The sequence below is a fragment of the Pongo pygmaeus genome, chromosome 11 (genome assembly GCF_028885625.2).
Source record: "Pongo pygmaeus isolate AG05252 chromosome 11, NHGRI_mPonPyg2-v2.0_pri, whole genome shotgun sequence".
Lineage (NCBI taxonomy): Eukaryota > Metazoa > Chordata > Mammalia > Primates > Hominidae > Pongo > Pongo pygmaeus.
In genome coordinates this window covers 142,378,335-142,402,573 of record NC_072384.2, presented here as the reverse complement: position 1 = coordinate 142,402,573, position 24,239 = coordinate 142,378,335, and the positions used below count along the sequence as shown (strand labels likewise).

General features: G+C 52.5%; 1 protein-coding gene across 4 annotated transcripts; it reads left to right on the top strand.

Moving 5' to 3' along the window:
• The first annotated feature begins 11,297 nt into the window (after positions 1-11,297).
• On the top strand, positions 11,298-23,004 carry DTYMK (deoxythymidylate kinase). 4 transcript variants are annotated; one of them, XM_063648448.1, is made up of 6 exons: positions 11,298-11,579; positions 12,357-12,465; positions 15,301-15,417; positions 18,055-18,145; positions 20,107-20,304; positions 22,515-23,004. In XM_063648448.1, exons 1-6 carry the CDS (start codon positions 11,450-11,452, stop codon positions 22,623-22,625), a joined length of 756 nt encoding a protein of 251 aa, XP_063504518.1. In that variant the 5' UTR covers positions 11,298-11,449; the 3' UTR covers positions 22,626-23,004. The 4 variants fall into 4 exon arrangements, with proteins under 4 accessions (XP_063504518.1, XP_054333369.1, XP_054333368.1 ...); XM_054477393.2 differs by lacking the exon at positions 15,301-15,417 and having other exon boundaries at positions 11,343-11,579; positions 20,179-20,304; XM_054477392.2 differs by lacking the exon at positions 15,301-15,417 and having other exon boundaries at positions 11,343-11,579.
• The last annotated feature ends 1,235 nt before the right edge of the window (positions 23,005-24,239 follow it).

Genomic DNA, 24,239 nt, shown 5'->3' with positions numbered 1-24,239 from the left:
GTAGGTGGGACTACAGGCGCGTGCCACCATGCCTAGCTAATTTTTGTATTTTTAGTAGAGATGGGCTTTCACCAAATTGGCCAGGCTGGTCTTGAACTCCTGACCTTGTGATCCACCCACCTTGGCCTCCCAAAGGGCTGGGATTACAGGTGTGAGCCACTGCACCCCGCCAAGAACCATTTTGTTATATGTGAGTGTGCCAGGAATTTCAGCAACTCCACTGGGTGACCATCCTGTCCCGTGTGACCGAACAGAGATCACTGGGGGGCCTAGAGGACTGATGTCAGCTGGCACCGTGGGCCAGAACACCCACATGTGGCCTCTCCAGCACAGCAGTCTCAGTAGCAGCGGTCTCACAGAGTCCCAGGAGGCTGGGGTGGAAGCCACCGGCTCTTGTGACCTCACTTTGGTAGCCCTAAGACATCACCTCACTACATTCTATTGGTCAAGCAAGTCACTGGGGCCGACCCAGATTGAATGGGAGAAACATTATACCCACAACTAACAATGGGATGAGGAGCAAGAATTCCGCATTGTCTTACCAGTCCTTTTTTTTGAGATGGAGCCTTGCTCTATCGCCAGGCTGGAGTGCGGTGGCACAATCTCAGCTCACTGCAACCTCCGCCTCCTGGGTTCAAGCGATTCTGCCTCAGCCTCCTGAGTAGCTGGGATTATATAGGCGCCCGCCACCACACCCAGCTAATTTGTGTATGTTTAGTAGAGACGGAGTTTCACCACGTTGGCCAGGCTGGTCTCGAGCTCCTGATCTCGTGATCTGCCCACCTCAGCCTCCCAAAGTGCTGGGATTACAGGCATGAGCCAATGCGCCTGGCCAAGGAGCTAATTAAGGTTAAATGAAGTCCTAATGTGATAGGACCAACAGTTTTCGTGTGGCTGCTGCACAGTTAACAGAGCCATGATGCTGAGACAGCAGGGTTTGCAGCAGAGAAAGAGTTCAACAAGCAGAGAAAGAGTTTAACAAGGCCCAGGTGAGGAGGTGAAAGGAGACCGCTCCTCAAATACATCTCCCTGAGGAGTTCTGAACTAAGGTTTTTAAGGGGATTATGGAAGGTGAGGGGCTGGAAAATGGGGGTCGCTGACTGGCCAGGGTAAGGAGGATGATTCATTAGAATGTGGAAACTGCATTCCTTGCTGAGTCAGCTCCTGTGGGGTCCTTCAGAGCAGCTGGCATCAGTACTTTCACTGGTATGCAGGGCCTGAAAGAATCTCAGGCTTGGCGTGGTGGCTCATGCCTGCAATCCCAGCGTTTCAGGAGGCCGAGGCAGGATGACCGCTTGGGCCCAGCAGTTCAAGACCAGCCTGGGCAACAGGGCAAGACCCCGTCACTATAAAAAAAAAAAAAAAAAAAAAAAAAAGCTGGATGTGTGTGCCTGTAGTTCCAGATACTTCAGATGCTGAGGCAGGAGGATCACTTGAGACCAGAACCTCAAGGCTGCAGTGAGCTATGATTGTGCCACTGCACTTCAGCCTGAACAAGAGTGAGACCCTGTCTCTAAAAAGAAAAAAAAATTAAAATAAAAAAAAATCTCAAAGGGAAAAGTTAAGGTTTCATAATGTTCAAGTTGTTATCTCTGGAGCAGTTAAGGGTAACTGTAATCTTATAACAGAGTCTACCTGATTCTGAGGCACGAGGCGCCAGCTCAGAGGGGCTCACCGCATGACTGGTGCTGCGTGTGCTGCAAGCTTGGTTATTCCATTTCCCCCTCCCCTCTTCCTTGATTAATTTTGTGTTTTTAGTGATGGTTTTTTAATATTTTTTAAAAAATTGAGACAAGGTCTCACTCTGTCACCTGGGCTAGAGTGCAGTGGTGCAACCATGGCTCACTGCAGCCTCAACCTCCTAGGCTCAAGTGATCCTCCCACCTCAGCTTCCCAAGTAGCTGGGACTATAGGCACGCCCACCTATTTATTTTGTAGAGATAAATAAATCTACAAATAATAAGTCTATGTTGCCCAGGCTGGTCTCAAACTCCTGAGCTCAAGCAATCTACCTGCCTCCCAAAGTGCTGGGATTGTAGGTGTGAGCCACCATGCCTGGCCAGGGATGGTTTCAATAAGAGTGCGACCCTAATCCGATAGGGCTGGTACCCTCATGAGAAAAGGAAGAGGTACCAGAGCATTCTCTTTGCTATGTGCAACTCTAAAAGACAGCCCTTACCAGGCAGCAATCTGTCGGGCACCTTAATCTTGGACTTCCAGCCAATAAATGCCTATTGCTTCAGTTCCCCAGTCTAAGGTAGTTTGTCATGACAGCCCGAGCCCACTGACAGTGAGGAAGACTTTATTCCCTGTGTGGTGAAAGTTGCAGCACACTAAGAAACAGGGACTAGCAAAAGAGCTTTCCTGCTCCTTCAGTTTTTTTGTTTTTGAGACAGTGTCTCACTCTGTCACCCAGGCTGGAGTGCAGTGGCATGATCTCAGCTCACTGCAACCTCCACCTCCCAGGTTCAAGTGATTCTCCTGTCTCAGCCTCCCAAGTAGCTGGGATTACACGCACTCGCCACCACACCCAGCTAGTTTTTGTGTTTTTAGTAGAGACGGGGTTTCACCATGTTGTCTGGGCTGGTCTTGAACTCCTGACCTCAAGTGATTCACCCACCTCGGCCTCCCAAAGTGCTAGGATTACAGGTGTCAGCCACTACACCCAGGTCCTTTTTTTTTAATGGAAAATCTCAAACACAAGAAAGCAGAGAACCTGGCTGGGCGCGCTGGCTCACACCTGTAATCCCAGCGCTTTGGGAGGCCGAGGCGGGTGGACTCACCTGAGGTCAGGAATTCAAGACCAGCCTGGCCAACGTGGTGAAATCCTGTCTCTACTAAAAATACAAAAAATTAGCTGGGTGTTGTGGCGGGCGCCTGTAAATCCCAGCTACTTGGGAGGCTGAGGCAGGAGAATCGTTTGAACCTAGGAGGTGGATGTTGCAGTGAGCTGAGATCACACCACTGGACTCCAGCCTGGGTAACAGACCGAGGCTGTCTGGGGAAAAAAAAAAAAAAGCAAGCAGAGAACGTAATGAACCCATGAACCCATGTGTTCACCTGCATCTTTCTGCAATTATCAGCCTGCGGCCAACTCCATTTCACCTGTATCTCTGACCACACAAACCCAGCATCACACCATTTCCCCTATAAAGTGGATGTACTCGCCTATCAGGCCTCCAGGGTCTTGTGGAGTGACTCTTGCTCCCATTGCTCCAGGACAGACAGTGCTGGAAATCAGGCCTGAGGCTGTCAGTGTGGCAGTACGAAGGACACTGGATGCACAGCCACACAGACCCTCCCATGCCCACGCCAGGGCTGAGGTCAGCAGGCTGGGGTATGGCAGTCATCCTTTGATCACGCAGGAACACCAAGAGAACTGCTAGGATGTGGACCAACCTGATGTCACTGAGTCACGGGAGCAGCTCCTGCCTGCCTAACACTGGACTTCATGTAATGTCAGATGATTAAATATCTTAATGCTGTGAGCCACAGTAGGCTGGCTGGTATTCTGCTACCTGTGCTAAAAGGCATCCTAAGAGAGGTACACCATGCTGGAATAGGCAAAAGCAAAAGTGTTTCTTGTATCTTAGTAACACACTTCAAGGTGCTTATGTGCTTGAGCAATTCCTGCAGTCAAAGGGGCCCTCCACCCCACAGTACACAAGGCCCAGCCAGCTAGATTCCCTCCATCTTCACCCTCCTCCCCTGTCCCAGGGGAGCCAGGAGAGCCATGCATCCACCAAGGCGGATGCCTGTGTTCCCCCTCATCAGCCTTCTGTGCATCCACCAAGGTGGATGCCTGTGTTCCTCCTCATCAGCCTTCTGTGCATCCACCAAGGCGGATGCCTGTGTTCCTCCTCATCAGCCTTCTGTGCATCCACCAAGGCGGATGCCTGTGTTGCTCCTCATCAGCCTTCTGTGCATCCACCAAGGCGGATGCCTGTGTTCCTCCTCATCAGCCTTCTGTGCATCCACCAAGACGGATGCCTGTGTTCCTCCTCATCAGCCTGCTGCGTCCACCAAGGCGGATGTGCTGTGTTCCTCCTCATCAGCCTTCTGTGCATCCACCAAGGCGGATGCCTGTGTTCCCCCTCATCAGCCTTCTGCGTCCACCAAGGCGGATGCCTGTGTTCCTCCTCATCAGCCTTCTGTGCATCCACCAAGGCGGATGCCTGTGTTCCTCCTCATCAGCCTTCTGTGCATCCACCAAGGCGGATGCCTGTGTTCCTCCTCATCAGCCTTCTGTGCATCCACCAAGGCGGATGCGCTGTGTTCCTCCTCATCAGCCTGCTGCGTCCACCAAGGCGGATGCCTGTGTTCCTCCTCATCAGCCTGCTGTGGATCCACCAAGGCGGATGCGCTGTGTTCCTCCTCATCAGCCTGCTGCGTCCACCAAGGCGGATGCCTGTGTTCCCCCTCATCAGCCTGCTGTGGATCCACCAAGGCGGATGCCTGTGTTCCTCCTCATCAGCCTTCTGTGCATCCACCAAGGCGGATGCGCTGTGTTCCTCCTCATCAGCCTTCTGTGCATCCACCAAGGCGGATGCGCTGTGTTCCTCCTCATCAGCCTGCTGCGTCCACCAAGGCGGATGCCTGTGTTCCTCCTCATCAGCCTTCTGTGCATCCACCAAGGCGGATGCGCTGTGTTCCTCCTCATCAGCCTGCTGCATCCACCAAGACGGATGCCTGTGTTCCTCCTCATCAGCCTTCTGTGCATCCACCAAGGCGGATGCGCTGTGTTCCTCCTCATCAGCCTGCTGCGTCCACCAAGGCGGATGCCTGTGTTCCTCCTCATCAGCCTTCTGTGCATCCACCAAGGCGGATGCGCTGTGTTCCTCCTCATCAGCCTGCTGCATCCACCAAGGCGGACGCCTGTGTTCCTCCTCATCAGCCTGCTGCGTCCACCAAGGCGGATGCCTGTGTTCCCCCTCATCAGCCTTCTGTGCATCCACCAAGGCGGATGCGCTGTGTTCCTCCTCATCAGCCTTCTGTGCATCCACCAAGGCGGATGCCTGTGTTCCTCCTCATCAGCCTTCTGTGCATCCACCAAGGCGGATGCCTGTGTTCCCCCTCATCAGCCTTCTGTGCATCCACCAAGGCGGATGCGCTGTGTTCCCCCTCATCAGCCTGCTGTGGATCCACCAAGGCGGATGCCTGTGTTCCTCCTCATCAGCCTTCTGTGCATCCACCAAGGCGGATGCCTGTGTTCCTCCTCATCAGCCTTCTGTGCATCCACCAAGGCGGATGCCTGTGTTCCTCCTCATCAGCCTTCTGTGCATCCACCAAGGCGGATGCGCTGTGTTCCTCCTCATCAGCCTTCTGTGCATCCACCAAGGCGGATGCCTGTGTTCCTCCTCATCAGCCTTCTGTGCATCCACCAAGGCGGATGCCTGTGTTGCTCCTCATCAGCCTTCTGTGCATCCACCAAGGCGGATGCCTGTGTTCCTCCTCATCAGCCTTCTGTGCATCCACCAAGACGGATGCCTGTGTTCCTCCTCATCAGCCTGCTGCGTCCACCAAGGCGGATGTGCTGTGTTCCTCCTCATCAGCCTTCTGTGCATCCACCAAGGCGGATGCCTGTGTTCCCCCTCATCAGCCTTCTGCGTCCACCAAGGCGGATGCCTGTGTTCCTCCTCATCAGCCTTCTGTGCATCCACCAAGGCGGATGCCTGTGTTCCTCCTCATCAGCCTTCTGTGCATCCACCAAGGCGGATGCCTGTGTTCCTCCTCATCAGCCTTCTGTGCATCCACCAAGGCGGATGCCTGTGTTCCTCCTCATCAGCCTTCTGTGCATCCACCAAGGCGGATGCGCTGTGTTCCTCCTCATCAGCCTGCTGCGTCCACCAAGGCGGATGCCTGTGTTCCTCCTCATCAGCCTTCTGTGCATCCACCAAGGCGGATGCGCTGTGTTCCTCCTCATCAGCCTGCTGCGTCCACCAAGGCGGATGCCTGTGTTCCCCCTCATCAGCCTGCTGTGCATCCACCAAGGCGGATGCCTGTGTTCCTCCTCATCAGCCTTCTGTGCATCCACCAAGGCGGATGCGCTGTGTTCCTCCTCATCAGCCTTCTGTGCATCCACCAAGGCGGATGCGCTGTGTTCCTCCTCATCAGCCTGCTGCGTCCACCAAGGCGGATGCCTGTGTTCCCCCTCATCAGCCTGCTGTGCATCCACCAAGGCGGATGCCTGTGTTCCTCCTCATCAGCCTTCTGTGCATCCACCAAGGCGGATGCCTGTGTTGCTCCTCATCAGCCTTCTGTGCATCCACCAAGGCGGATGCCTGTGTTCCTCCTCATCAGCCTTCTGTGCATCCACCAAGGCGGATGCGCTGTGTTCCTCCTCATCAGCCTTCTGTGCATCCACCAAGGCGGATGCCTGTGTTCCTCCTCATCAGCCTTCTGTGCATCCACCAAGGCGGATGCCTGTGTTGCTCCTCATCAGCCTTCTGTGCATCCACCAAGGCGGATGCGCTGTGTTCCTCCTCATCAGCCTTCTGTGCATCCACCAAGGCGGATGCGCTGTGTTCCTCCTCATCAGCCTTCTGTGCATCCACCAAGGCGGATGCCTGTGTTCCTCCTCATCAGCCTTCTGTGCATCCACCAAGGCGGATGCCTGTGTTCCTCCTCATCAGCCTTCTGTGCATCCACCAAGGCGGATGCCTGTGTTCCTCCTCATCAGCCTTCTGTGCATCCACCAAGGCGGATGCGCTGTGTTCCTCCTCATCAGCCTGCTGCGTCCACCAAGGCGGATGCCTGTGTTCCTCCTCATCAGCCTTCTGTGCATCCACCAAGGCGGATGCGCTGTGTTCCTCCTCATCAGCCTGCTGCGTCCACCAAGGCGGATGCCTGTGTTCCCCCTCATCAGCCTGCTGTGCATCCACCAAGGCGGATGCCTGTGTTCCTCCTCATCAGCCTTCTGTGCATCCACCAAGGCGGATGCGCTGTGTTCCTCCTCATCAGCCTTCTGTGCATCCACCAAGGCGGATGCGCTGTGTTCCTCCTCATCAGCCTGCTGCGTCCACCAAGGCGGATGCCTGTGTTCCCCCTCATCAGCCTGCTGTGGATCCACCAAGGCGGATGCCTGTGTTCCTCCTCATCAGCCTTCTGTGCATCCACCAAGGCGGATGCCTGTGTTGCTCCTCATCAGCCTTCTGTGCATCCACCAAGGCGGATGCCTGTGTTCCTCCTCATCAGCCTTCTGTGCATCCACCAAGGCGGATGCGCTGTGTTCCTCCTCATCAGCCTTCTGTGCATCCACCAAGGCGGATGCCTGTGTTCCTCCTCATCAGCCTTCTGTGCATCCACCAAGGCGGATGCCTGTGTTGCTCCTCATCAGCCTTCTGTGCATCCACCAAGGCGGATGCGCTGTGTTCCTCCTCATCAGCCTTCTGTGCATCCACCAAGGCGGATGCGCTGTGTTCCTCCTCATCAGCCTTCTGTGCATCCACCAAGGCGGATGCCTGTGTTCCTCCTCATCAGCCTTCTGTGCATCCACCAAGGCGGATGCCTGTGTTCCTCCTCATCAGCCTTCTGTGCATCCACCAAGGCGGATGCCTGTGTTCCTCCTCATCAGCCTTCTGTGCATCCACCAAGGCGGATGCCTGTGTTGCTCCTCATCAGCCTTCTGTGCATCCACCAAGGCGGATGCCTGTGTTCCCCCTCATCAGCCTGCTGTGGATCCACCAAGGCGGATGCCTGTGTTCCTCCTCATCAGCCTTCTGTGCATCCACCAAGGCGGATGCCTGTGTTCCTCCTCATCAGCCTGCTGTGCATCCACCAAGGCGGATGCCTGTGTTCCTCCTCATCAGCCTTCTGTGCATCCACCAAGGCGGATGCCTGTGTTCCTCCTCATCAGCCTTCTGTGCATCCACCAAGGCGGATGCCTGTGTTCCTCCTCATCAGCCTTCTGCGTCCACCAAGGCGGATGCCTGTGTTCCTCCTCATCAGCCTTCTGCGTCCACCAAGGCGGATGCCTGTGTTCCTCCTCATCAGCCTGCTGTGGATCCACCAAGGCGGATGCCTGTGTTCCTCCTCATCAGCCTGCTGCGTCCACCAAGGCGGATGCCTGTGTTCCCCCTCATCAGCCTGCTGTGGATCCACCAAGGCGGATGCCTGTGTTCCTCCTCATCAGCCTTCTGTGCATCCACCAAGGCGGATGCGCTGTGTTCCTCCTCATCAGCCTTCTGTGCATCCACCAAGGCGGATGCGCTGTGTTCCTCCTCATCAGCCTTCTGCGTCCACCAAGGCGGATGAGCTGTGTTCCTCTTCATCAGCCTGCTGCGTCCTCCTGGACCTGATGAGAGGCAGTACTGCACCCTTGCCCAGCCCCAGGAAGGTGGTCTTCCTTACTACAATCCCCTTCATCCTTTGGAAGGCAACAAGACGGAATTTTATAAGGAGACATCAATCAGAAAAAAGGATGTTACTTTTATTACTTATCTATGTAAGAGAATAATAAGTACTATTCTTAGTACTTGTAAACGTTCGCTAGGTTGTGCTGTGGTAACAAAGGATCCCGAGGTCTCAGTGACTCGAAATCACAATGGTTTACTCCTTGCTGGTGCTGCCCATCAGCTACAACGGCTGTACTTCATGGGCCTTTGTTACAGGATCTGGGGTGAAAAATCAGCCCTCACTGTGCACATGCTGTGTTCATGTTGGGGGCAGAAGGGGAGGGACCAAACCACAAAACACCTTGTAAAGCTTCTGCCTGAACAGGGCACATGACAGCAGACTACTTTACATTACCATTTGGAAGTGTCGCCGCTAAGCTTGACGTAAAGGAAGAAAGGGTAGGCCAGGTGCAGTGGTTCACGTCTGTAATCCCAGCACTTAGGGAGGCTGACGTGGGTGGATCACCCGAGGTCAGGAATTTGAGACCAGCCTGGCAAACATGGTGAAACCCCATCTCTACTAATACAAAAATTAGCTGGGTGTGGTGGCAGGTGCCTGTAATCTCAGCTACTTGGGAGGCTGACGCAGAATAGTTTGAACCTGGGAAATGGAGGTTGCAGTGAGCCAAGAGCATGCCATTGCACTCCACTCTGGGCCATAAGACAGAAACTCCGTCTCAAAAAAAAAAAAATTAAATTAAAAAATAAACTGGCCGGGTGCAGTGGCTCACGCCTGTAATCTCAACACTTTGGGAGCTCGGATGGACGGATCATGAGGTCAGGAGATCGAGACCATCCTGGCTAACACGGTGAAACCCTGGCTCTACTAAAAATTACAAAAAAAATTAGCGGGCATGATGGTGGGCACCTGTAGTCCCAGCTACTGGGGAGGCTGAGGCAGGAGAATGGGATGAACCCGGGAGGCGGAGCTTGCAGTGAGCCGAGATTGCGCCACTGCACTCCAGCCTGGGCGACAGCAAGACTCCATCTCAAAAAAATAAAATAAAAATAAGACTAAAAATAAAATAAATTAAAAATACAAAAATTAGCCGGGCATGGTGGTGGGCACCTGTAATCCCAGCTACTCAGGAGGCTGAGGCAGGAGAATAGCTTGAACCCAAGAGGTGGAGGGTGCAGTGAACTGAGATCGCACCACTGCACTCCAGCCTGGGCGACAGAGCAGGACTCCGTCTTAAAGAAAATAAAAGCAATAAAAGTAAATTAAAAAGGAAGAAAGGGCATAACTGGTAATAATAATATAACCCACATCCTTCCAGAACCCCAAACTGAATTGGGCAGGCTTCGGTCTGGAAAACATAAAGCTACTCTAGGTATGCAGTGATAATATAATCGCGGGCTTACACAAATGCTGGGAGTAAAGTCCGGGAAATTGTTGCCAATGACCTCAGCCCAAAGCACTGAAGTGGGTGGTGGTCTCAAGAGCTCATGGGGAAACAAATGCAAACTCAACACTTAGAAAGCTACCAGCAATTTCTTGGTCTACAGCAGAGAGGCAGGTGGTTCTCAAAAGCTCATTAGAAAACAGCTTTGAATTTCACCTATATTTCTGGCTGAGGGTGCCTCCCAAGAATAATCGCCTCGAAAGGTACGAGTGCCTCGTCTGGTAGACTGTAATCCAGGGCTACACAGATGATTCTGGGAAATGCAGTTCCATTTCTTCTGCTAACCAGAAAGTGATGTCTAGCTGACAACTGACAATTTGGCACATATAGATAGTAGTATTTTAGATATCTAAAATAACAAAAAGTCTCACCTGAGAAATGTCCAGGCAGCCTGATATCCCTAAGATAACAGCAAACACTACTGAGCGCTTTCTAGATACCGGGGACACTTCGCGGGACTTTTTCCACCTCTTTATGGCAGAGATAGTTTTTCCTATTATCATCATGACCCATATTTCAGAAGAGTTGGAGGCATGGAAAGAGGAAACAACTTGCCCGTTCTCTCTCCGTCCTGTAATTTGTATACATCATCTTTTAAAACGGACTTTTCGGCCGGGCACGGTGGCTCACTCCTGTAATCCCAGCACTCTGGGAGGCGGAGGCGGGCAGATCACGAGGTCAGGAGATCGAGACCATCCTGGCTAACACGGTGAAACCCCGTCTCTACTAAAAATACAAAAAATTAGCCGGGCGTGGTGGCGGCCGCCTGCAGTCCCAGCTACTCGGGAGACTGAGGCAGGATAATCGCTTGAACCCGGGAGGCGGAGGTTGCAGTGAGCAGAGATCGCGCCACTGCAGTCCAGCCCGGGTGAAAGAGCGAGACTCTGTCTCAAACAAACAAAAACAACAACAACACACACACGGACTTTCCAGAGCCCTGCAGTTTTGCGCTTCAGGGACAATAGTGAACATTTATCGATCCCATGGTTTTCCTACAATCGCCACGTGGGCAGTGTCTACACAGCCCCCTATCCTGCCCCTGCTGTCAAACACAGCGTTTCCAGAACGCAGTCGTGGCGGGCTCCAGGTGAGCTCTAGGAGGAGCCCCGGCTGAGCCCCTGCACTGGGCCCGGCGCTTCGGGAAGCATCTCGCTCGTTCGTCTCGCGCATCACGTGACCGGAGCCCTCGCGCTGGCAGCGGGCACCGCAGGGCCGTGAGAGTCGGGCCCGCTGTGCGCAGCCAGGGGCCAACGAAAGCCGACGCTGCGCGGGCAGCGCCCGGGAGCCCCTCTGACTCTGCGCTCCCCTCGTCCGCGCCCTGACCCGGTGTCTCCGGCCGTCCAGCCCGCGCCGCGCCACCTGCCCTGCCGGAGCGAAGGGCCCTGCTCGCCCGAGGACGGAGGCCCGCACGGGACACGGGGCCCCGGTTTCCGCCCCGGAAGCCCAGGACCCTGCTCCAGTGGCGGCGCGGCCCAGGGCGCAGGCGCGGGTGTCGGTCCCACCGCGCGTCTTCCTCGCCCCAGCCCCGGCCAATCCCTTCGAATTTGGCCGAGGCCGGGAAATACTAGCTAATCACGGCGCGCGCTGTTGACGCCGGCCAATGGGAGCTCCGGAAGGCGGCGTGGGGACGCAAGCGGCGAGCGGTGGACAATTATGGCGGCCCGGCGCGGGGCTCTCATAGTGCTGGAGGGCGTGGACCGCGCGGGGAAGAGCACGCAGAGCCGCAAGCTGGTGGAAGCGCTGTGCGCCGCGGGCCACCGCGCCGAACTGCTCCGGTTCCCGGGTGGGTGCGCGCGGCGGGCGGTGCGCCGCGGCTTTCGGTGCCTCTGCCTTCCCAGGGGCTCTTTGCTCCGCTTCGTTGTCTGCGGTTGACGTGCTGTGAACTGCGCGGTTTTTATTTTAAAAGACGGGCTCTCGCTGTGTCGCCCGGGCTGGAGTGCAGTGGCGCCATCTCGACCTGCGGCAGCCTGGACCTCCCGGGCTCAAGCGATCCTCCCGCCTCAGCCTCCCGGGTAGCCGGGACCATAGGCGCGCGCCACCGCGCCCGGTCCACGCTGCGTGTCTTTAAGTGCGGGGTATGGTGATGACTGACGTGTAAACCCGCGCGAAACCGTGGTCTCGCCCCCAAGTTTCCTCCAGCTCTTTTGTAGTCCATGTCTCGTTTTTGTGGGTTTTTCTGGTGTTGTGTTTTGTTTGATGGCTGTTCGCGCTTTCAGGGGTTTTATAGCATATATTTAAAAGTTTTCAAGTGAAGCATTGACCTTAATCTTAGGCCACCCAGTCCACAAATTTTATAAATGCTTTCTTCTTTGAAGTCTCTACTTTCTATTCGAGTTCTTTTTGCCTAAAGCATTTTTCATCCCAGCTTGTTTGCAGATTGCTGTTATTTCTTAGAGAAATTCCTTTGGCTTCCCCAGAAGATCCAAGCCTGTCTAGAGATTTAGTAAAGTAAAATTCAAAGTGAGACTTGAGTCCAGGAGAAATTCAGCCCAAACTATATTGTAATGTAGAGGGAAAGCCTGATCTCACTTGTATTTTGTGTGTTTCTCTTTTTTTCTAGAAAGATCAACTGAAATTGGCAAACTTCTGAGTTCCTACTTGCAAAAGAAAAGTGACGTGGAGGATCACTCGGTGCACCTGCTTTTTTCTGCAAATCGCTGGGAACAAGTGTAAAAACCATTGCACATTGCTGCCTCTGCCTTTGCCACTTCTCTTCCTCCTGAGATTCAGTGAATGCCGCACTTGATTCTGAATGACAGTGACAGTAATGCTGGGGCCTGAGGTTCTTTTATTTAGCAGTCCTGTGAGCAGAGGTGGTGAAGCGCCCTAGTTCCCAAAGGGCGCTAATGAATGCTGTTTCGTCCTTCTGCTCCCCACACCCCATAACTAATAGACTTCAGTTTTTCGGGTTTTTTTAGACGGAGTTCCGCTCTGTTGCCAGGTGGAGGTGCGATCTCGGCTCACTGCAACCTCCGCCTCCCAGGTTCAAGCGATTCTCCTGCGTCAGCCTCCCGAGTAACTGGGACTACAGGCACACACCAGCATGCTCAGCTAATTTTTGTAATTTTAATTTACTTTATTTTTTAATTTAATTTTTGTATTTTTAGTACAGACAGGGTTTCACTGTTGGCCAGGATGGTCTCTGTTGACCTTGTGATCCACTCCCCTCGGCCTCCCAAAGTTCTGGGATTACAGCAGGTGTGAGCCACCGCACCTGGCCCCCCCCCGCTTTTTTTTTTATTTTGAAGACAAGGTATTGCTCTGTGGCCCAGGCTGGAGTGCAGTGGCACACGATCATGGCTCACTGCAGCCTCAACTTCCTAGGCTCAAGCAGTCCTTCCACTTCAGCATCCCGAGTAGCTTAGGACCATAGGCCCAGCTGATTTTTTTTTTTTTTTTAACGTAGAGTTAAGGTCTCACCATATCGCCCAGGCTGGTCTCAAACCCCTGGCCTCATAGACTTAATGTTTGAAAGACAGCTTTAGGTATATAGAAAAACTGATTAAGAAGTAGAGTATGTAGAGAGCTCCCTACATACTACTCCTGCCTTCCCCCCTTCCCCATTATTTATGTGCTGTGTTATGTTACATTTGTTAAAATTGACAACTAATATTGATACATTAGAAACTGAGTTTATATGAACTCTCCTACCACGTTTTTTTGTTTTACATCATTGTAGTAGGTTTCCTCTTCATTCAGCACTTAATGTTGATGTGTGTTCTTTCAATGTTTTTATTTACATTTATATACATATGTAGAAACTACTATAGTTAGAATTTTGTTTTTTAACATAAATGAGGTCATACCATACAAATTATTTGGCAGCTTTCTTTCTAACTCTGCCTTACAGATTTCTGCACTGACAGATCCCCTAACTCTGCCCTTCTCATTCTTTTTCATTGTTGTCGCATGTTCTCTAGAAAAGTTCTTCCATGGTACATTTAGCCAGTTCCCTGCTGGTGAATTTTCAGTGGTTCCTCATCATCTGTGTTACATGAAACACTGCATTACTCTCCTCTGGCTTAGCTTTGTGTCTTGCTTGGAAAGGCTATCCCCACTCCAAGTCTTAAATGAAAATGAGACCCTTTTTATAATCTTTTTAACACATCTAGAATTTATGGAGGCAATTGTTCTTCTGATTTTGCTTTTTGTGGCTTTGTAGAAAAGTGATGAAACACGTATAAGCCCAATTTAAAATGAAGAATAATCCTGATTTTACTTTTTAGATAATAATCTTATCCCCAATACCCAGGGCTACATCTCTTTTGTCCATGTATTCTCCTACAGGTTGCTTGTTTCCCTAATAGATATTTAAGTTTCCTCTATATCTAACCGTGGCTTGATAGTTTATTTCTTTTTTTTGTTTTGTTTTGTTTTGTTTTGAGACAAGAGTCTTGCTGTGTTGCTCAGGTTGGAGTGCAGTGGCTCAGTCTCGGCTCACTGCAACCTCCATCTCCCAGGTTCAAGCAATTCTCCTGCCTCAGCCTCCTGAGTAGCTGGGATTACAGGTGCGTAGGACCATGCACAGCTAATTTTTATGTTTTAGTAGAGACAGGGTTTCACCATGTTGGCCAGGGTGGTCTTGAACTCCTGACCTCAAGTGATCCTCCCACAGTGCTGGGATTACAGGCATGAGCCACCATGCCCGACCAATAGTTCATGTCTTTTTTGCCCTAATAGTCCCTTGTTTGGATGTACCATAGTGCATTACCTACTAAAGGACATCTTTGTTGCTTCCAAGTTTTGGCAGTTATAAATCTGTTATAAACATCCTCATGCAGGATTTTGTGTGGTCATAAGCTTTCACTTCTTTTGGGTAAATGCCAGGGAGCACCATTGCTTTAATATGTGGTAAGACTATTAATTTTTGTAAAGAACTGCTAAACCATGGGTGTCCAGACTTTTGGCTTCCCTGGGCCACACTGGAAGAACTGTCTTGGGCCACGGATAAAATACACTAACAATTGCTGATGAGCTTAAAAAAAAAATCTCGTAATGTTTTGAGAAAGCTTACAAATTTGTGTTGGGCTGCATGCAGCCTGTGGGCCTCGGGTTGGACAAGCTTGTGCTAAACTGTCTTCCAAAGTGGCTGCAGCATTTTGCATTCTCACCAGCAGTGAACAAGGGTTCCTAGTGCTCCAGATCCTCACCAGCATTTGGTGTTGTCAGTGTTTGGATGTTTGCCATTCTGATAGGTGTGTGTGGTATCTCATTGTTCTAGTTTGCATTTCCCTGCTGACATATGATGTGGAGTATCTTCTCATATGCTTGTTTGCCACCTGTGTATCTGGTTTCATAAGGTATCTGTTAAGTGCTTTGGCCCACTCTTTTTTTTGGGACAGGGTCTCAACCAGGCTGGAGTACAGTGGCACAGTCTTGGCTCACTGCAGCCTCTACCTCCCAGGCTCAAACGATCTTCCTGCCTTAGCATCCCAAGTAGCTGGGACTACAGGTGCATGCCACCATGCTAAGTTTTGTATTTTTTTTTTTCTCTTGAGACAGAGTTTCATTCTTGTCGCCCAGACTGGAGTGCAATGGGGTGATCTTGGCTCGCTGCAACCTACGCCTCGCAGGTTCAAGCAATTCTCCTGCCTCAGCCTCCCAGGTAGCTGGGATTACAGGCACACGCTACCACGCCCGGCCAATTTTTTTGTATTTTTAGTAGAGACAGGGTTTTGCCATGTTGGCCAGGCTGGTCTCGAACTCCTGACCTAAAGTAAACCACCCGCCTCCACCTCCCAAAGTGCTGGGATTACAGGTGCCCACCACCATGCCCGGCTAAGTTTTCTATTTTTTAATTAGTGATGGGGTTTCTCCATGTTGGCCAGGCCGGTCTTGAACTCCTGACCTTAGGTGATCCACCTGCCTAAGCCTCCCAAAGTGCTGGGATTACAGGCATGAGCCACCATGCCCGGCCAATTTTGTATTTTTTGAGGAAATGTGGTTTCACCATGTTGCCCAGGTTGGACTCAAATTCCTGGGCTCAAGTGATGAACCTGCCTCCGCCTCCCAAAGTGTTGGGAATATAGGCATGAGCCATTACGCCCAGCCTTGGCCCACTTTTAAAGGGGGTTGGTTGATTTCTTATTTTTGAGTTTTTAAGAATTCTTTGTATGCTTTAGATAACAGTCCTTTATAAAATGTGTCTTTTATACATATTTTCTCCTAGGCTGTGGTTTGCCTTTTCCGTTTTCTCACTCTCTCTCTCTCTCCTTTCTTTTTTTAGACAGGGTCTCTGTGTCATGCAGGCTGAGTGCAGTGCGCAATCACAGCTTACTGCAGCCTCGACCTCCCGGGCTCAAGTGATCTTCCCACCTCAGCCTCCCAAGTAGCTGCAACTACAGGCACGTTAACACACCTGGCTGATTTTTGTAAAATTTTTTGTAGCGATGGAGTCTCACTATTGTTGCCCAGGCTGGTCTTGAACTCCTGGACCCAAGCAGTCCTCCTGCCTTGGTTTCCCAAAGTGCTGTGATTAGAGGCATGAGCCACCCTGCCTGGCCTTATTTTTCTAAGAGAAACGTCTTGCTCTGTTGCCCAGGCTGGAATGTTGTGGCATGATCACAGCTCACTGCAGCTTAAACTCCTGGGTCCAAGTGATCCTCCTGCCTCAGCCTATGGAGTAGCTAGTACTACAGGTGCGTGCCACTATCCCTGGCTAATTTTTACATTTTTTGTAGAGATGGGGTCTCAGTATTGTTACTCAGGCTGGTCTCAAACACCTGGCCTCAAGGGATCCATCCCGCCAAATGGCTTCCAAAAGTGCTGGGCTCACAGGCATGAGCCATCACGCCCGGCTTGAGCCATCACGCCCGGCTGTCCCTTCCTTCTCTTGACAGTGTCTCTCACAAAGCAGAAAGTTTTTATTTTCGTGAAGTCCATCTTAATCAGTTCTCTCATGGGCTGTGCCTTTGGTTTTGTATCTAAACAGTCTGCCAAACCCCAGGTGATCTAAGTTTTCTTCTGTGTTACTGTCTAGGAGTTTCATAGTTTTGCATTTTACATTTGGGTCTGTGATTCATTTTGTCTCCCCCCCCCGCCCCCGCTTTTTGTGGAGAACGGGGTCTCACTATATTGCCCAGGCAGATCTCGAGCTCCTGGACTCAAGCAGTCCTCCTGCCTCTGCCTCCTTGAGAGCTGGGATTACAGGCGTGAGCCACTGTGCCAGGCCTGTGATTCATTTTGAATTTATGTTTTTGGAGGGTATACGGTCTGGTCTAGATTTATTCTGTTTCATAAGGATGTCCAGTTGTTCCAGCAGCGTTTGTTGAGGAAACCACCTTTGCGCCATTGCATCCCTCTGCTGCTTTGTCAGAGGCCAACTGACTCCTTATGTCGGTGCCCCTGTGATTTGAAGGCCCCAGTGAGACTGGCTGAATCGAATGAATCGGACTTTTCTTTCTCTGTCTTGAGCAGTGCTTCTCACTAGTGTCAGGCCCTGTGTCTTTGTACATCCGTGATCTTGGCAGCTGTAGGGATGATGGTGGACTTGTGGTATTTGGTTGAGAACATCCTTGCAGTCCAGGCTAGGGGTCATGAGCGTGAACGAGTCACCTGCTGGCTGTGCCCATGCTTCCCCCGCCACCAACCTCTGCTCTCTTCTTTGCCTGTGCTTTCCTCTTCCTCGACAGGGTAGTGCTGGCCTTTCTGCCCAGACAGCTGACAGTGCATCTCCTTTCCCCTGCCGTGTTTCTGGAACATTGAACTTTACCAGTTGTGTTTGTTACTATCTAGTAAGGTTATCTTTTCCATGCTGGGTTTTGCTGGAGGTGTGGGTATGGCATCTTCTAGAGAAGATCCAGACCTTTTTGGATTAAAAGTAAGGTTACAAATCACTGTGCTGTACTTGTATGAGATTTCTGAGTTGTATTGTTGGGATAATTTTTTTTTTTCTTTTTTTGAGGTGGAGTCTCGCTGTGTCACCCAGGCTGGAATGCAGTGGTGTGATCTCGGCTCACTGCAACCTCCACCTCCTGGGTTCAAGCAATTCTCCTGCCTCAGCCTCCCGAGTAGCTGGGATTACAGGTGCCTGCCACCATGTCCAGCTAATTTTTTGTATTAGTAGAGACGGGGTTTCACCATGTTAGCCAGGATGGTCTCGATCTCCTGACCTTGTGATCCGCCCGCTTCAGCCTCCCAAAGCGCTGGGATTATAGGGGTGAGCCCCACCGCGCACAGCCTGTTGGGATAATTTAAGCTTGACAGTTCAAGGCCTATGAAACCAGGACCAGGGCTCAGTAGCATCCTCTCTTTTTCAGGCCGTTAATTAAGGAAAAGTTGAGCCAGGGTGTGACCCTCGTCGTGGACAGATACGCATTTTCTGGTGTGGCCTTCACCGGTGCCAAGGAGGTGAGTGCCACTGGGCCTCCTGTCGGGCGAGCACAGATGTGTGGACCCAGGACTGCCCTTGAATGCCAGTACGAGTGACATGCCTCACATCACTCTGCAGAGTTTTGTGATTCTTATATTCCTTTTATCTCTTTGCTACATTAATTTGGTTTTATCAACAAGAAGAGCAAACATTTACGTAGCTAGAGATTGTTTCACAGATAGAACCATAGTTGTTATTTGGATTATATTTTCCACATGCTTTTTTTTTTTTTTTTTTTGGGAGACAGAGTCTCATTCTGTCACCCAGGCTGGAGTGCAGTGGCGCGATCTCAGCTCATTGCAACCTCTGCCTCCCGGGTTCAAGCGATTATCCTGCCTCAGTCTCCCGAGTATCTGGGATTATAGGCGTGCACCATCATGCCCAGCTAATTTTCATATTTTTAGTAGAGATGGGGTTTTACCATGTTGGCCAGGCTGGTCTCAAACTCCTGACCTCAAGTGATCCACTCATCTCAGCCTCCCAAAGTGCTGGGATTACAGGCGTGAGCCACTGCACCCAGCCTCCAGATGCATTTTCAAAGATGGATCATTTGTAGTACTTTTTTTCCCTCTTTTTTTGAAAGAGGGCGTCTCCCTCTGTTGCCCAGGTTGGAGTGCAGTGGAACAATCAAAGCTCGCTATAACCTTCAACTCTTGGGCCCAAGTGATCCTCCCGCCTCAGCCTCCCAAAGTGCTGGGATTGCAGCTGTGAGCCACTGCGCCCAGCTCTGTCCCTTAAAGAGACAGTAGAAAGGAGGATAATGTGGTGATTTTTCATGATAACCACCCTCACTTTTTATTTTTTTTTTTATTTTTAGAGTCTCGCTCTCTCGCCCAGGCTAGAGTGCAGTGGCGCAATCTTGGCTCACTGCAAGCTCTGCCTCCCGGGTTCACGCCATTCTCCTGCCTCAGCCGCCCGAGTAGCTGGGACTACAGGTGCCTGCCACCATACCCAGCTAATTTTTTGTTTTAGTAGAGATGGGGTTTCACCGTGTTAGCCAGGATGGTCTCGATCTCCTGACCTCGTGATCCACCTGCCTCGGCCTCCCAAAGTGTTGGGATTACAGGCGTGAGCCACCGCGCCCGGCCAAGCCCTCACTTTTTAATTCTGCCATTTCTTCATGTGTTAGCTTGAGTCCTTCCCCTCTGAAGTATTATGTTGTATAATAAGGAGGACAAGACTCATGATTCCTTTGCTGCTTCCTGCTGTGCGGATCAGCTGACAGAGCCACAGGCTCTGTGGGAGGTGCTCGTGGGAGGTGCCTTCCCTCAGCTCATTGTGCTGTTGTGTGATGTGTGGCCTGGAGTCACAGCCTTTCTGGTCCTACCTTTCCTCCGGAAACAGGACAGCATTTGGAGGGAGATGGGATGAGTAAGGGAGGGAAAGTGGGTGCTTGCACAGCCCTGGCAAGGAGGGCCAGTGGATGAGGCTAGGCTGGCACAGGGCTGGCACATAACAGGCTCTAGGAGTGCCTGTCTTCTTCCTGCTCTTCCATGGGAGATGAGACCCTGGCGTGTGTGTGGCAGAAAAGACACTGCCAAGGACCTCGTGCCTGTGTCCGGACCCAGCTGCTCTCTGCTGCAGGCGTCCTAGGCCGGGGTTTGCCAGGGGCTCTACATAGACTGTTTCCTCCCGGCCAGCAGGCCTGTAGCTGCGCTGGGAGGGCCTCCATGGGGCCTGGGCTGTGGGTGGCGGGGACTGGGAGCCATTCTATCTACCTACTTTTCTGTCCACTTGTCTGTTTACAAAGGAAAAACGAAGGTGACACTGGAGAAGCCAACATGTTTGAGGTTTTAAAAATTAAACAAGAGCCACAATTTAAACAGTCTCACATCTTGGTACCTCACCAAATGTCCCCTCATTTTTTCCTGTTTTTATGACTTTCGAAACAAAAACCTAGACCACGCTAAGCTTTAACTGTTGAGTTCTTTCTTGGCAGAATTTTTCCCTAGATTGGTGTAAACAGCCAGACGTGGGCCTTCCCAAACCCGACCTGGTCCTGTTCCTCCAGTTACAGCTGGCGGATGCTGCCAAGCGGGGAGCGTTTGGCCATGAGCGCTATGAGAACAGGGCTTTCCAGGAGCGGGCGCTCTGGTGTTTCCACCAGCTCATGAGAGACACGACTTTGAACTGGAAGGTGAGAATCCCAGAATTGCACACTAGGAACTGTTGAGAAGTGGCTCAGGATTACACCCTGTGGTGACTGGCGCAGTCCTGCCAGCGAAGCTGCTGCCATTTCCGTCTGGTCCTCCCAGATGTGGAGCCCCGGGAGTAGTCGTTCAGGGGTTCTCGGTGCCAGCAAATTCTTTTTTTTTGAGACAGAGTCTTGCTCGGTGCCACCCAGGCTGGAGTGCAGTAGCACGATCTCAGTTCACTGCAACCTCCACTTCTTGGGTTCAAGTGATTTCTCCTGTCTCAGCCTCCCGAGTAGCTGGGATTACAGGCACGTGCCATCATGCCTGGCTAATTTTTTTTGTAGAGATGGGGTTTCTCCATGTTGGTCAGGCTGGTCTCCAACTCCTGACCTCAGGTGATCGGCCCGCCTCGGCCTCCCAAAGTGCTGGGATTATAGGCGTGAGCCATCGCGCCCGCCCAGTGCCAGCAAATTCTAACCCGATGAGTTTTGCTAAATGTTGACATTTGGCACTTTGTCCGGTAGGTCAGGTGAGAGTCTGCGCAATCCTCCACATCCTCAGCCCCTCTCCAGACACGAGTGCCAGCCTGTTCCTGCCACTGTGTCCTCTGGTGCGGGCCTCTCGCTGGGCGTGGGCCCTGCAGCCGCACCTGGCCGTCTGAGTTCAGGAGGGTGCTGTGTGCTGGCTTTCCCTTCAGTCCTGCCTCCTTCAGTCTCAGCAGTCCCAGGTCTGGCTCCACTCCCAGGACGCTGGACTCTCCCCTCCCAGTGGACACACAGGCTGGCCACCTCTGCTCCTCCCAACCGCAGCCCCTACCTCTCTCCCAGACTCCAGTCGCCCATGCCTACCGCTGCCCACGTGGCCTCTTTCCAGACGGCAGCCAGGGCTTCTGGCACATCGGGCGCCAGCACTGTTGCTTGTGGCCACGGCCCACGGAGCTTCAGTCCCTTGAGCTCCTCCACCAGAGCAGGGCCGAGGGTCTCGCCCCAGCCCGACTGGCTGTGCCTGCAGATGATGCTGGTCATGCAGCTTTTCGTTTCCCGGAACACAGGTGGGATAGCAGCGCCCTTTTCTGGCAGTGCGGTATTCTCTCTGGCAGTCATCCGCTTGGAGAGGCTCATCTTGGGCGGTTCTGGGCGACAGCTGTGTGGCTGCACAGTGGCCAGCGAGAGGCATCTGGGAAGGTGGCCCTTGTGTAGGGAGTCACTCTCCTGTCACAGTCACACCTCATGAAATGGTTAGATTCTTCCAAGTGCCTTCTACGCCCCTGGCAGATTTTCTAGAATTTGCTGTCCCAGAAGTTTGAGAAGGGTCCTGTGCCACCCGACAGCAGAAGCCGGGATGCCGTTGAGACGCCAGCACTTCTGAGTCCCTCTCACTGTCTGCCTTCTGGTGGAGAGAAGGCTGTCCTGCGGGCTTATGCCCTGCCCACGTTCCTCGCACCGTTCATGCCATTGTGCAGCACAGCTGTTAGGACCAAATTCATCTTCCCCTCAAGGACAAGTCAGGCCCAGTGTTGCACTGGTCCTGCTGTCTGGCTTCTGCTGCAGAACTTCCTCACGTTCCAGGCAGTGCCCAGGGGCCACAGGAGCGTGGGCAGGGCAGGGTCTGCCCTCTGTGCTTCCAACTCGCCGCTTGCGAGCGAGGTGACTGGAGGGACAGTCACCTCGACCGGGTGGGCCTGGCTGTGCTGTGGGCTGTGCCTCACTTCTGCAAGTGGGGCACTCATCGGAGTTGGGGTCACAAGGAGGCTGAGGTCGGCTTAAAGCAGGAGTGGGAAGTTGGCACGTTTCTCCTGCATCAGGGCTGTGGCAGGAATGCCGGGTGACTGTACCGTGGACACTTGTCAAGGTTGAGGTTCAGAGAAAGGTGTGGGGTATCCCGGAGGTCACCACAGTGTGCCAGGAGGTTCAGGTTGGCCTTCCAGAGCCCGGCCTGTGTGAAATCCCCACGAGCACAGAGGACAGAATGAAACATAGTGTTGTTTTGAGACAGGGTCTTACTGTGTCACCCAGGCTGGAGTACAGGTGCCACAGTTTTTGTAGAGACGGGGTGTGTCCCTGTGTAGCCCAGGCTGGTCTTGAACTCCTGAGTACAAGCAGTCCTCCCTCGTCGGCCTCCCAAAGTGCTGGGATTACAGGCGTGGGCTCCTGTGACCAGCCTGGAACGTGCTGATGAGCCTCTTTTTCTCCTGAAACCCCGGTGGGAACAGATGGTGGATGCTTCCAAAAGCATTGAAGCTGTCCACGAGGACATCCGCGTGCTCTCTGAGGACGTCATCCGCACCGCCACAGAGAAGCCACTGGGGGAGCTGTGGAAGTGACCCGAGGCTGCCCACTGGAGACACCTCTCCCTGCAGTCCCTCGAGAGGTGGGAGACTCGCGAAAGGCCCCGTCCCCAGCGGTATCCGGACCCCACAACTTCAGGAGCTCTTTCCCGGCAGCAGAGATCTGCAGGCTGCCTCTTCTGCCCCGGAGCTGGGGTGCACTGGGGATCCCCGTGGTGGGGACCTTGGCAGTGTGGACATGAGCGGAGCGATGGAGCAGCCTCCTGCCCTCTCCCCTGTCCTGATGGCACTCTTGTATTTTCTTTCTGAAGTTCAGTGATAACTGAGCAGTTTCATTGTGATCACTGTAAATGGTAATCAGTTGGAATTCTCCTAAATGTCTTCCAGACACTAGTAAAAAACGACCTGAAAATTGTTCGTGGAACGCTTCACTTTTCTTAGACTGAGGACGGAGCTGGCTTTGAATGGGAACCTCCAACCCAGGAGAGAAGAGCCTTCATTGGGCCTGGTAGGGCCTTTCTGGACCCTGGTTCCTGCCTAGTTGAGGGAGTCCCACTCTGGGTCTGAACAGTCGCAGCCCTGCTCTGAGCTCGCTGGGTCCAGCCAGGCTACATCCAAGTGTCATCACAGCTTACGTCCTGAACTCACCTGAGTTAACTCTGCTATTTTCATTGCAACCCTGGAGCTTAACTTCTCATCCTATCCTTTATTTTTTATTTTTTTGGAAACAGGGTCTCACTGTCGCCCAGGCTGGAGTGCAGTGGCACGATCCTGGCTCACTGCAGCCTTGGCCTCCTGGGCTCAGGTGATCCTCCCACTTCAGCCTCCTGAGTAGCTAGGCCTACAGGCCTTCACCGTGCCTGGCTAATTTTTTGTAGAGACAGGATTTCGCTATGTTGCCAGCCAGGCTTGTCTTAAACTCCTGGGCTCAAGTGATCTACCTGCCTTGGCCTCCCCAAAGTGCTGGGAGTATAGGCATGAGCCACCATGCCGGGTCCATTGCATCCCCTTTTAAGTGACACTTAGAAGGAATGATTTGACACCCCTGGCAGAATCTGTCCTACAGAGCACACTCCGAGTAGACAGCAGCATACAGTGTGCTGGAGTAGAAGGCAGGCAGGGTCCCCCATCTGTGGGGGCAGCAGCTGTGGGTCTCAGCACCCTTCTGTGGCCAAGAGACAAATCCAGGCAAAACAAAAGGATTTCACTTTTGAGTAAGCATTGCCAGAGGCTGTGGGATAGGCCTGGGTGAGGAACCTTCAGATGGGAAACTCTCCTGGACTATCTAGTTGGGCCCAGTGTCATCACAGGGGCCTTTTTTTGTTGTCTTACGACTGGGTCTCTGTCGCCCAGGCTGGAGTGCAGTGGTGCAGTCTTGACTCACTGCAGCCTTTCTTTCCTGGGCTCAAGTGATCCTCCCACCTTAGCCTCCCAAAGTGCTGGGATTACAGGCTGGCGCCACCATGCCTGGCCCATCACAGGGGTCTGCATAACGGAGGCAGGCAGTCCGAGTCAGGAAGTGAGATGCCAGCAGCAGAAGCTGGAGAGATGCCATGTTGCTGGCTGTGAGGTTGGAGGAAAGAGCCATGAGCCAAGCAGTTTCTGGCATCCAGAAGCTAGAAAGGCACAGCAACATTCTCCCCTAGAGCC

Bases quoted from the DNA above. Each gene is read 5' to 3' on its own strand.
- DTYMK (XM_063648448.1), top strand. From the start codon at position 11,450: ATGGCGGCCCGGCGCGGGGCTCTCATAGTGCTGGAGGGCGTGGACCGC. The intron at 18,146-20,106 runs GTGAGTGCCACT...CTTTCTTGGCAG, and splicing joins CCTTCACCGGTGCCAAGGAG to AATTTTTCCCTAGATTGGTG. The intron at 20,305-22,514 runs GTGAGAATCCCA...CGGTGGGAACAG, and splicing joins ACACGACTTTGAACTGGAAG to ATGGTGGATGCTTCCAAAAG.